We start from the raw sequence: 12,424 nt of genomic DNA on the forward strand, positions 1-12,424 counted from the left end.
TAACAAGTGTTCGTAAAATTGCTTGAAGAAAATGCTCTTAACCGCTTAGATCGAACGTTATTGGGAAATGCAGCTCTGGGCAGCTATTTTCAATGTACAAAATCTAATTGAATGGGGAAAGACCGAAATCTCCAAAACAGTTGATTAAGTTTAGTGTTATTTAATCATATTTTTAATGGCTTGGGAAGTTTGAATGTATTTTTTCTTAACTTGAAATACTTCATTGGGGAAAGTGTCAACTTTATTGGAAATTCAATTAACCCTTATGTGTTGTTCCAGTCATTTTTTACCCATTTTTCATTTTGTTTCTTTAATAAAAATGGAATTCTTCATCTAAATGATCCAAGACTTAGTATGCAGGTTACTTTTGCTACATTTGCCATCTGAACACATAATGTTTTTTTTTTTTTACTGGATTCGATGAGGTGAGGCTTTGTAACAAAAAAAGTAGCACTCATGTTGTTCCGGATCAAAAATCACCCGCCATAGAATCGGAAAGACTACAACACAGAGGATTTTTTATTTGTCAAATAAAAAATCAATAAATCAGACACAATGCAGAAAACACCTGCCTAATATTGTGTAGATCCCCCTCGTGCCGCCAAAACAGCGCAGACCCACATCTCAGAATAGCATTCTGAGATTCTATTCTTCTCACCACAATTTTACAGAGCAGTTATCTGAGTTACCCTAGACTTTGTCAGTTCAAACCAGTCTGGCCATTCTCTGTTGACCTCTCTCATCAACAAGGCATTTCCATCCGCAGAACTGCCGCTTACTGGATGTTTTTTGTTTTTGGCACCATTGTGAGTAAACTACAGAGATTGTTGTGCATGAAAATCCCAGGAGATCAGCAGTTACAGAAATACTCAAACCAGCCCATCTGGCACCAACAATCATGCCACAGCTCAAATCACTGAGATTAAATTTTTTCCCCATTCTGATGGTTGATGTGAACATTAACTGAAGCTCCTGACCCGTATCTGCATGATTTTATGCACTGCTGCCACACGATTGGCTGATTAGATAATCGCATGGATGATTGTTGGTGCCAGACGGGCTGGTTTGAGTATTTCTGTAACTGCTGATCTCCTGCGATTTTCACACACAACAGTCTCTAGAATTTACCGAGAATGGTGCCAAAATAAGGTTGGCGCTGTTTTGGTGGAATGAAGAGGACCTACACAATATTAGACAGTTTTTTTTTCACCCAGTTTGGAATGCCCAATTCCCAGTGCGCTTTTAAGTCCTCGTGGTGGTGTAGTGACTCACCTCAATCCAGGTGGCGGAGGACAAATCCCAGTTGCCTCCGCATCTGAGACCATCAACCCATGCATCTTATCACGTGGCTTGTTGAGCATGTTGCCACAGAGACATAGCGCGTGTGGAGGCTTCACACTATCCACCGCGGCATCTGTGCTCAACTCACCATGCACCCCACCGAGAACGAACCACATTATAGCAACCACGAGGAGGTAACCCCATGTGACTCTACCCTCCCTAGCAACCAGGCCAATTTGGTTGCTTAGGAGACCTGGCTGGAGTCACTCAGCACGCCCTGGGATTCAAACTAGCGAACTCCAGGGGCTCCAGGAGCTACCCAGGCCCGCTTAGACAGGTTGTTTTAATGTTATGGCTGATTGGCGTGTGTGTATACATACATACATAAATATACTGTGTGTATGTATATATATATATATATATTACACAAGTGTGACTCACAAACAAACAATGCACAAGGGTTAAAACAGAAAAGTTAACTTAACAGTTTTTTATTTTTTCAATCCCTTTGGTTATGTTGGGTAATATGTTATATGAATTTATTTTATTTTTATTTTTTTTCTCAACAGAGACATCCAGAAATGAGGGTTTCATGAACCTTAAGACAATTCTCTTGATCAGCGATGAGGAGTTTTGTCCTAGCCATGTAATGGACAGATACTGGGATTTCTTCACACAGAGTGAAGAGTGGACCTTTGAAACTGTTCCTGTGTGATAAAACGTTTATAAATATCAAATGCTTTCCCATTGTTAGTTTAAAAAAAAGTGAATATGAGTGAAGCTTGTACACAGATTGTTTGTACACAGGTCAATGCTCACAGTGCTCCTGTTACAGTGTGTCATCAAGTGAAAAACAGTTCATTTGTTATAAAATGTTTATGTTATAACTTTTATAAATATTCAGTGTTACCTATTGATAGTTTGAAAATGTGAATATGTGTGAAACTTGTTTGTACACAAATCGATTTCCCTGATTTGCACTTTGGGGAATCACAGGCACATACAGCATCTGTCATAGGTGCATTCCAAGTCAGTTTAAGAGGGTGTGTGCTTGTATGTGTTAGCTATACTTTGGGGCAGAATTGTCCTCAATAGTTAGCTAAATCTGACCAAATTTTCCTTGGTGACATTCTCATATTTAAAAATGATTAATAAAATAAATGTTTTAACAATTTAAGTGATTGCATTATTAAATTATAAAGGACTGTAATAGTTGTATTACTTCAAAACAAGAATATAATCATGCATGCGTTTGTTTGTAGTAAGTAGTAGGCAAGTAGTAGTTATTCCACATATACCATAGTAATTGGTGCATAATCACTTTAACCATTTTCAGTTTATGTTGCCAATAAAAAAAACACAATGAGAGGACAATCATAAAATTATAAGTAAGGGCCAAAGGTAAATCTTCCATGCTGGTTTGGATTGAGCGTAACACCCTGAATGGTCCAACTGGCCTATTATTCATTTACTTATTTTTACAGATCTGTCAACTGTGGATGTCATGCATCAAATGGTTAACTTAAAAAAAATGCAGAACGTTTTCTTTTACGGTTAGGGTTTGGGGTTAATCTGCAGTAATTATAATTAGCTTTATAAAAATAATAGACGTCTATCATGTCCTTAAATAGGTAAACATGTATTTATGTGTAAGCCTTATCAAAACCAGCATAATGAGCCACATAAATGCTGTTTAGGCAGCTCGCTGGGTTTTAAGACAATCCCTGGTGTGTAGTGGGCGGACAGGACTTTTTTTTTAGTTCGCGAATCACACTGCCTCTCTTGTCAGACTTAAGTCTAAACTGAAGCAGTCCCTGAACTTATTCATGTCGAGCTGAGTGACGATCAGACTGCACAATCTTACCAACTGTAAGTATCCGCGTGTTCATTCCATCCACAAACAAACATTTAGAGATTAATAGAAGACAAATCATATCATTCGGATTACTTTCGTTGTTTGTAGCCTAACAAAATGTAACGCTAGATGGCAATTTTGTTGTTTATTCAAAACTTTATTGCTTCTGTAATTTACTTGTAATGCACTCCAGAACAGAGTTGTGGACGTATAATTATTGTATTCTTAAATTCATCTTGTATGTTTTCTTACCGAAGCTGGTACTATATCTATATATATATATATAAAGCAAATGTACCCTGTTTCAACTATGAAAGGAGTTAACTATCCTTGAAACTGACGACATCGACCGCCACTTGTTTGCTTTCTAGTTTTTGTTATATCTTTTTCTTTTGAAAGTTTTTGTCCTAACTTGCGCCTCCAAACTTAAGGTGTGCGTTTGCTCAAGTGTCTTCAAATTTTCCGTCACACAGGTTCACAAAATGAAATGTTGAGAAACATTTGATGGCAAGTGACAAAACAAAAGACTGGTAGTCTGCAAGGTATGCAAGCCCACTTCTGTTATCATAAAATAAATAGATTATGTATGATCAATGGCTTTAGTGCATCACTTCTGGATCAAGTTGAATAGTTTTGTCAAAGGATAGTCTATGTATCATATGGCAACCACATTTCTAACACTTCTTTTTATTTAATTTACCAACAGAATGAAAAGTAGACGTGCTGTCGTACATTGGTTAAGATGCAAGTTCTACGTGTCCGTCGTGTCATTATTTGTCGTGCTGAAGCTGGTTTATTTCAAGTTTTCAATGGACAGCAGTATCTACATCGGGCCCTATCAGCCTACACATATATTATCCAAAGCTCAACCTCTGGATGGCATTAACTGCACAGACATTTATCATCTGGAACCGGTGGAAATTGGCAAGTCATTGGAGATAAGACGCAAAACAATTGTGGAAATTGATGACGAGAGTGTTGTTTCTTTCACTGCGGACTGCAAGAAATACACAGAACAGAGGGGCTATAATGACATCCATGTAACCAAAGAGGAATGGAGCTTTCCACTTGCGTACTCTTTAGTGGTGCACAAGAACAGCGCAATGGTGGAAAGGATTCTTCGAGCCATATACGCACCGCAGAACATTTACTGCATCCATTACGACCAGAAATCCTCAAAAAGTTTTATAGAAGCATTGAAGAACTTGGCGAAATGTTTGCCCAATGTATTCATAGCCTCTAAACTTGAGTCAGTTCAGTATGCACACATTTCAAGACTCAATGCAGATCTCAACTGCCTTTCAGACCTGCTGAGCTCAGAGGTCAAATGGAGGTATGTTATCAATTTGTGTGGCCAAGACTTCCCACTCAAATCCAATTACGAGCTGGTGACTGAGCTCAGGAAACTGAATGGTACAAACATGCTTGAATCAAGCCGGCCTAGTGAACTGAAAAAGAAGCGATTCCAGTTTCAATATGAACTTAAAGATGTATTTTCTGAGTACCAGAAAATGCCTGTTATAACCTCAAAAGATAAAGACCCACCACCACATGGCATTGAGATGTTTGTTGGGAGTGCTTACTTTGTCTTGACACATGACTTTGTGAGATATATTATGACCAATCAACTGGCAAAAGACTTTCTGCAGTGGTCAGCTGACACATATTCTCCCGATGAGCACTTTTGGGCAACGATGACCAGAGTGCCTGGAGTTCCTGGGGAGATCCTCAGATCTGAGCCTGATGTTACAGACCTAAAGAGTAAGACACGTTTGGTAAAATGGAACTATCTGGAAGGATATCTGTATCCACAATGCACTGGCACACACAGGCGCAGTGTTTGCATCTATGGTGCCGCAGAGCTCCGTTGGCTTCTGGACTATGGCCACTGGTTTGCAAACAAGTTTGATCCCAAAATCGACCCTGTCATTATTAAATGTCTCGAAGAGAAACTTGACGAGAAACGTGTTCAACATTGCCCAAACAGAGACTCTTAAAAATATGGGCATTTTGTTATTTATTCTGCTTTGTGTTGATTGAAACATGTATGTTTGCTGTTGACTTAGGTCCATTCAGAAAACCAACTGTGGGAAAGGTTTGCTGGATTTCTGAGTCTGACCTGTTACCTTAGATTTCCATGTTGTCATCCACTCCATATGCAGAGTCAGTATAAATGCATTTATTTCACATTTGGAAGTGCCTTTCTGCTTTAGCTTTGTTACTCTGCCCCAAATTTTTTTTTTATTTATATGTGCCTTAGCTATGAAATAACTCATTTTAATTGATTCATTCTAATACTGTAAGTTACATGGAGTCCCTCTAGCTTTATTGAATCAGTTTAGATGGGAACTTTTTTAGGGCTTCAGCAGTGAGGGTTGTGCTTGATTGTGTGTTTCTTTCATATGCAAAGAATTATTACTCGCCTTCAAAGTAAAAATACTGTATGTGTAATGAATTGATAGCAATATCTACCAAAGTTTCTCTCTTTTTAAGTGTAATACACTTGGATTTCTGAATAGTAATTTCCATGGTGATGCTGTGTCATTTTATAAATTAAAATAATTGACAATCTCTACTGTACTGTCTGGTCATTGTTTACTTTATCAAATAAATTCAGCTATTGTAATTTTATTGTACTAGTCTTCCTACCCAACTCTATGAAACAAGTTTAAACAAAACTATGTGGTCACACTTGTGTATTTAGAGCTGTACTATATCCCTCATAATTTTCTTTAAACTATTATATTTCATCAGAGAAAATATATGGAATTACTTTGTGTTTGCTTGGATTGGGCTTGTTTGCACTATGTGCAATGTGATCAAATAACTTATTTAAACAGGATGCAGATATGTGCATTATCATCAAAAGACCTATTCGGATGGGTCTACTTTTCCATACATACTGTATGTCTGTAATATAATTATTACTGCAGATATCTCTGTTTAGTGGTTGACCGATATGTAAGGATAATGTACAGTAAGCCTGTTATTGCAAATCATTACACAGCTCTCTGGAATACTCGATTACGATTGATCAGTGGTGCCATCTAGCGATCAGATATTTCTCAGTAACAACCACACATCTATGTATCAGACCACTCATCTGGCTATTGCGAGTCATCTTTCCTGCTTCTCGGATCACTGTGAGATCTCTACAAGCAAGCTAATAAAATAATTATAACTGAAATACATTTTTCATGTCCATTTATTTATTTATTTGGCAAATAGACTTGTAATAAGATGCATAATGAGCAGTCAGACGTTAATTAATAACAAAATAAACACAAACAGAACTCCGACGCAAACCGGTGGTGGAATTTCAGCTGTTCAGTGATATATTTCTTCTCACATAATTACATAATTTTGACGCAAATCAATGTTTCATGTCCATTTATTTGTTTATTTGGCTAGTAGCCTTGTAATAGGCTGGATTCTGAGGAGTGAGACGGTCATTTTCACAAAATGAACACCAAAAGATCTCCGACGCAAACCGGAGGTGGGATTCAGCTGTTCAGCGATTTCTCTGTACATTATTCCTTATATAAACCCTGACAGGGTGATCAGGACCCCGATGCAAAGTGGAGGTGGAATTTAGCTGAAACAGCTGAAATTCCACCTCAGGCTTGCGTCGGAGTTCTGTTGGTGTTTATTTTGTCATTAGTGAACATCTGACTGCTCATTATGCATCTTATTACAAGACTACTTGTCAAATAAACATATAAATGGTCATGAAACATTGATTTGAGTTTCAATGATTTTATTAGCTTACTTCTAGAGATCACACAGTGATCTGAGAAGCAGGAAAGATGACTCGCAATACCCAGCTGAACGGTCTAATACGTGAATGTGCAGTTGTTACTGAGAAATATCAGACCACTAGATTGGGCCATTGACCAATCAGAATCAAGTATTCCAGAGAGCCGTGTAAAAAGGTTTTTTTAATGGCAGATGCAAATGTTGATATCCAGAGAACAATTTTATTCATAAAACTGTTTAAAAACAAAAACATTTATTTTACACAATATTTACACAAAATTGTACACAAAAATTTGTAAAATAATAAAAAAAGATTTTGTGTGTTTTAGTCATCCCATTTTATTTTTTGTAATTTCTTTCTTTATAGTAAGAATCAATAAAAAATGTTAAAGCATAACATATATACATAGAATTAACTTTTAAACCCCACAACCACCCCTCCCATCCCCAGCCCCGCCCTGGCCTCCAACAAACATCGCTGTGGTCACACATGAGTATATATATATATATATATATATATATATATATATATATATATATATATAAAAGCAAACAAACACACAAACAAACAAAAAATATATAATAATCATACACATTTAAAACTATACTACTCTCTCCATCGCCCCACCCTGGGAGCCCTCCAAAAACTCCAAAGAGTAGACTCATTTCCCAACAAACAAATCCAAATTACCCCGTCTTCCAAATGACACCTCCTCAAAAGCCGCCACCCTCCCCATCTCCATGCACCACTCCAGAAATGGGGGATCTCGAGCTGACCTCCAACCCCTCAAAATAATCTGCCTGGCGATCATCACACTGGTCATAACCCAACACTCTGTGTGTCTATTCCCCACATCGATGACCGCCCCATCACCCAAAACACAGAGTCTGGGGCAAAACGAAACCTGAGTGCCCAACACGTCACACACAAAACTCTGAACCTTCTACCACAATTCCTGGATCTCAACACGCCACCAAAAAACATGGGCCATGTCTCCATTCTCCGATTGGCATCGCCAGCAGGTAGGTGTGTCTTGAAGACCAAACCTATACAATCTAGAGAGGGTCCAATAAAATCTATGTAAAATCTTGAATTGCATAAGGTGCACCCTTGCATCTCTAGATGTAGACTTGACGTTTTTTAGAATCCTAGCCCAAACTCCCTTCTCCAATACCAAGTTGAAATCTTTCTCTTGATAGAAGTTAAAGCTCCATCCTCCAGACTCTGAATTAGCAGGGAGTAATACACTGATTCCTCTGGACACGTTTGTCCAAACCACATGCAAATTCGAGATAACGGGGTGTGACTTAACTTCTCTGGTTAGTTTGATAGAAAGGCTTTGCAATGGCGAATTGGGGAAAGGATTTCCTGTTCAATACGAAACCAGGAAGGGGCTCTCTCAGGTGGAAGCGACCAATGGTCCAAATGTCTGAGACCGAATGCATAATAATAAAACAAAATCTTGGGTAGGCCTAGCCCACCTTTGTCAATCGGCCTATGTAACTTGATGAAATGTAATCTAGGACGTTTACCATTCCAAATAAAGGACTTCGCTAGGCTATCAAATTGCTTGAAATAAGAGAGGGGGACATCTACAGGGAGAAATTGTAGCAGGTTGTTGAATTTTGGAATACAATTCATTTTAATAACATTAACCTTCCCAATCATCGATAAATGTAATGAAGCCCACCTACTCACATCACTCGAAAACCTTTTTATTAAAGGGTCGAAATTAACTCACACAAATTAGCTGGGAATAAAATGCCCAAATACTTAATGCCCTGTTTGGGCCACTGGAAGGTGCCCAGCTGAAAAGCCATTACAGGGCAGTACACTGTCAGAGCCAAAGCTTCGGATTTAGACCAATTGACTCTGTATCCTGAGAAATTAGAGAAGGAACTAATAATCCTGTGGAGACGAGGCATAGACCTAATGGGGTCAGAGACGAATAATAAAATATCGTCTGCATAAAGCAAAAGCTTATGTGCCATAGCTCCCGCCATCACCCCTGGAAAATCATTCTCCTTTCTTATCGCGGCTACTAATGGTTCCAGGGCAAGACAGAACAATAATGGGGAAAGAGGGCAACTCTGCCGAGTGCCCCTATCCAGAGTAAAATAATCTGAAATGAATCTATTTGTTTGTACCACCGCTGCCGGGTGTCTATAAAGTAACGTAATCCATTCAATAAAAGTATTCCCAAACCCATACATTTCCAAAATCTTAAAAAGATAATCCCATTCTACCATAACATACACATTTTCGCCATCAAGTGAGATGGCAGTGACCGAAGTCTGATCATTCTCCACTGACCACATGATATTGATGAAACACCTAATGTTATCAGAAGAGCTGTGGTCCCGAATAAACCCCACCTGATCTATATGTATAAGAGAATTTTTGAAAAAATTTTAACTTCTAGCTGGATCAGGGAAATTGGACGGTAACTCTTACACTCGCTTGGATCTTTGTCCTTTTTAAGAATCAGAGTGATCCGGGCTTGCGTCATGGTTGGTGGAAGCTTTCCATTCTTTAATGATTCTGTATAAACTTCTAACAAAAGTGGAGCCAGTTCTGTAACATAAGATCTAAATAATTCAGCGGCAAAGCCATTTGGCCCCGGAGCCTTGCCTGTAGGCAGGGCCTTAATTACCTCGTCAAGCTCCTCCAAGATTATCTCAGAATCAAGAGAATTTCTTTGCTTAGTCTTCAGTTTAGGAAGATCTAATGGATCCACAAAGATTCTAATATCTTCATCAATAGACGAAGATGTGGAACTATAGAGATCAAGATAGATTTTTTTTAAAGCATTATTAATATCAGTGGCCGAGGTAAAAATTTCACCACCAGCAGATTTCACTGAGGGAATGGTAAAAAAACACACTCTCTGCTTTATATATCTAGCCAAAAGATTCCCTGCTTTGCCCCCTGACTCAAAGTATGACTGTCTTGCCCTGAATAGCCAAAACTCCACCTTCTGTGACAAAATAGTATTATATCTGTACGTATTTCAATTGGGTCAATTCTCTGAGGCCATCAGACGACATTTGGCACTTCAGCTCTGCCTCGGCACTTTTAATATTCCCTTCCAACTCCACAAGTTCTCGTGCTTTGTATTTGTTGGTGAATGAGGCATACTGTATGATCCGACCTCTAAGAACTGCCTTAAGTGCCTCACAAGCCACGCCTACAGAGGATACTGAGGACCAGTTGGTCTCCATATAAACATTGATTTCAGTCTTTAACATTTGTTGGAATTTAGGATTTTGCAAAAGGGATACATTAAAGTGCCAACTATATGATTTCTTTTTCTCCGTATGTGGCAACACCTCTAAACTCACCAGTGCATGATCTGTGACTAAGATGTTTCCAATTGAGCAGTCAATAACAGCTGAAATGAGGGACTTACTTATATAAAAAAAATCTATTCTAGAATAAATCTTATGGACTGATGAAAAGAATGTATAGTCCCTACCAGATGGGTTCAAAAGTTTCCAAATATCTGTAAGACCAAGATTTTTACACATCCTGTGAAGCATCAGTGTTGCTCTAGGGGGCTTACACACTTTTGCTTCACTATGATCAATGACTGAGTCCATCAATAGATTAAAGTCTTCTCCCAATATTATATCATGAGGGGTGCCAGCAGCTTGCAACATCCCTTCAAAGTCTATAAAAAAGCCCTGATCATCAGCCTTAGGTGTGTAAATACTAGCCAAAATCAACCTTTGCTCCTGAATTTCTGCTAAATCAATAATGACTCTTCCTAGTTTATCTTTACTCTGTTTGACACATTTGAATTGTAGATGTTTACTTATCAACATAATGACTCCCCTGCTCTTACTTGAGCCAGCAATAAAGAAAACATGCCCACCCATATCTTCCAAAAATGTTCAGCTTCCTACAGGGAAAGATGCGTTTCTTGATGAAACACTATATCATATTTATTTTGTTTAAGAAGAGAAATAACCTTCCTTCTTTTTATGGGGTGCCCCAACCCATTCACATTCCACATGGAGAGAGACAATCCACTCATATTAACATTTGACATTTGACATAAAAAAAAAAATAGATTGTGTATCAAAAACCTGAACCAGCACAAAAAGAAACAAAAAAGGCGCCCAACTTCCTCGGATGGTTAAGTGAATGTTCAGTATGTCAGGCCTACTCGGCTGCAATGCGAGCAGCACATAAAGACTTACTCATTCCATTGAATTAATAATGAAGGACAATGCTTGTTGGGGACATGTAAATACTTGTGGCCATCCTTAGCATCTATTCTCAACCTGGCCCGGGAACATCAGTGCAAAAGCGACCCTCCATCGATGCAAGAGTTTCTTGAAGGAGTGTTACTACACAAAGCAAATTCCAGCTGTTAGGTGGAACCAGCACAAGAAGAAACAAAAAAGGTGCCCAGTTTCCTCAGAGAGTCAAGTGAATGTTCAGTGAGTCAGGTCCACATGGCTGCAACGTGAGAATCACACAATTACTTACTCATTCCATGGACTTTATGAAGGACAATGCTTGTTGTGTAAATACTTGTAAAAGTAAATACTTTGCGGCCATCCTTAGCATCTATTCTCAATTTGGCTGGGATCATCAGTGCAAAAGCAACCTTCCATTGACGTAAGGGTTTCTTGCATTCCTTGAATCGATCACATTTCTCTCGTCGAATTCGCAAAGTCTGGGAACAAGAAAATGTTGCAGCCTTCCTTTGCTCCTCGCCTCATGTAACACAAGATCTTTATCGGATGATCTCAGAAATTTGGCCAGAATTAATCGGGACCTCTCTCCCTCAGTGGATCGCCGAGCCAAAACCCTGTGAGCTCGTTCGATTTCCAGCTTATGGCCTGTTATGTCAAGCAGACTCGGAAAGAGCCCATCCACAAATTCCACCTTATTCTGACCCTCTGATAAATTACAGCAAGATCCTCCAAGTCAGCAACGACCTTCGTCAGCATTACCGACATGTTCGACAGTTGAATCTCTTTCACCGCACCGTCCAAATTGAGTCCCTGGTCTGAGGCCTGTTGCTCAGGGGCTTCAGCTTGAGCACATAAGTGTCTTTTAATGTCTCCAGATCCCGAGGATTTTGAATTCCTTGACATATTGTCTTCATAGAACAGTTATGGAACAGGGTGTATTGAATCACACCGGTTTATGACACAAAAAGTGTTAAAACTAGCAAAGTGCGCAGAGCTCACCATTCACACGTCCGAATCTCGCATGGTGCCACGCAACTCCCGTCATCCTATTTTATTAATTTGTTTGCAAACAAAGAAATTGTTAATATATTAGGAAGAAGGACATAACAACAGCGCACATAGTATTCTAGCAACCACGTATGGCATGTGCACATTAGCAATCTCATTTTCTGACAAAAAGACAGAATCAAACTAATTGTACGTACAGTGCACCCTGAACATGACATTTACTTTAAGCACGTGAAGCATTTTTAATTTGAAGTTACTCTCTCGTGCTAGTGCTCGTGCAGATCCAGAGAGAATAGGGTCCCTTTTAAACTTATGCCA

General features: G+C 38.9%; 1 protein-coding gene across 1 annotated transcript; it reads left to right on the forward strand.

Moving 5' to 3' along the window:
- The first annotated feature begins 3,020 nt into the window (after positions 1 to 3,020).
- On the forward strand, positions 3,021 to 5,762 carry gcnt4a (glucosaminyl (N-acetyl) transferase 4a). Its single transcript, XM_051676640.1, has 3 exons — positions 3,021 to 3,150; positions 3,610 to 3,678; positions 3,843 to 5,762. The coding sequence occupies exon 3, from the start codon at positions 3,844 to 3,846 to the stop codon at positions 5,131 to 5,133; it is 1,290 nt and encodes a 429-aa protein (XP_051532600.1). The 5' UTR covers positions 3,021 to 3,150; positions 3,610 to 3,678; position 3,843; the 3' UTR covers positions 5,134 to 5,762.
- The last annotated feature ends 6,662 nt before the right edge of the window (positions 5,763 to 12,424 follow it).

The sequence above is a fragment of the Myxocyprinus asiaticus genome, chromosome 3, assembly GCF_019703515.2.
Source record: "Myxocyprinus asiaticus isolate MX2 ecotype Aquarium Trade chromosome 3, UBuf_Myxa_2, whole genome shotgun sequence".
NCBI classification, from domain to species: Eukaryota; Metazoa; Chordata; class Actinopteri; order Cypriniformes; family Catostomidae; genus Myxocyprinus; species Myxocyprinus asiaticus.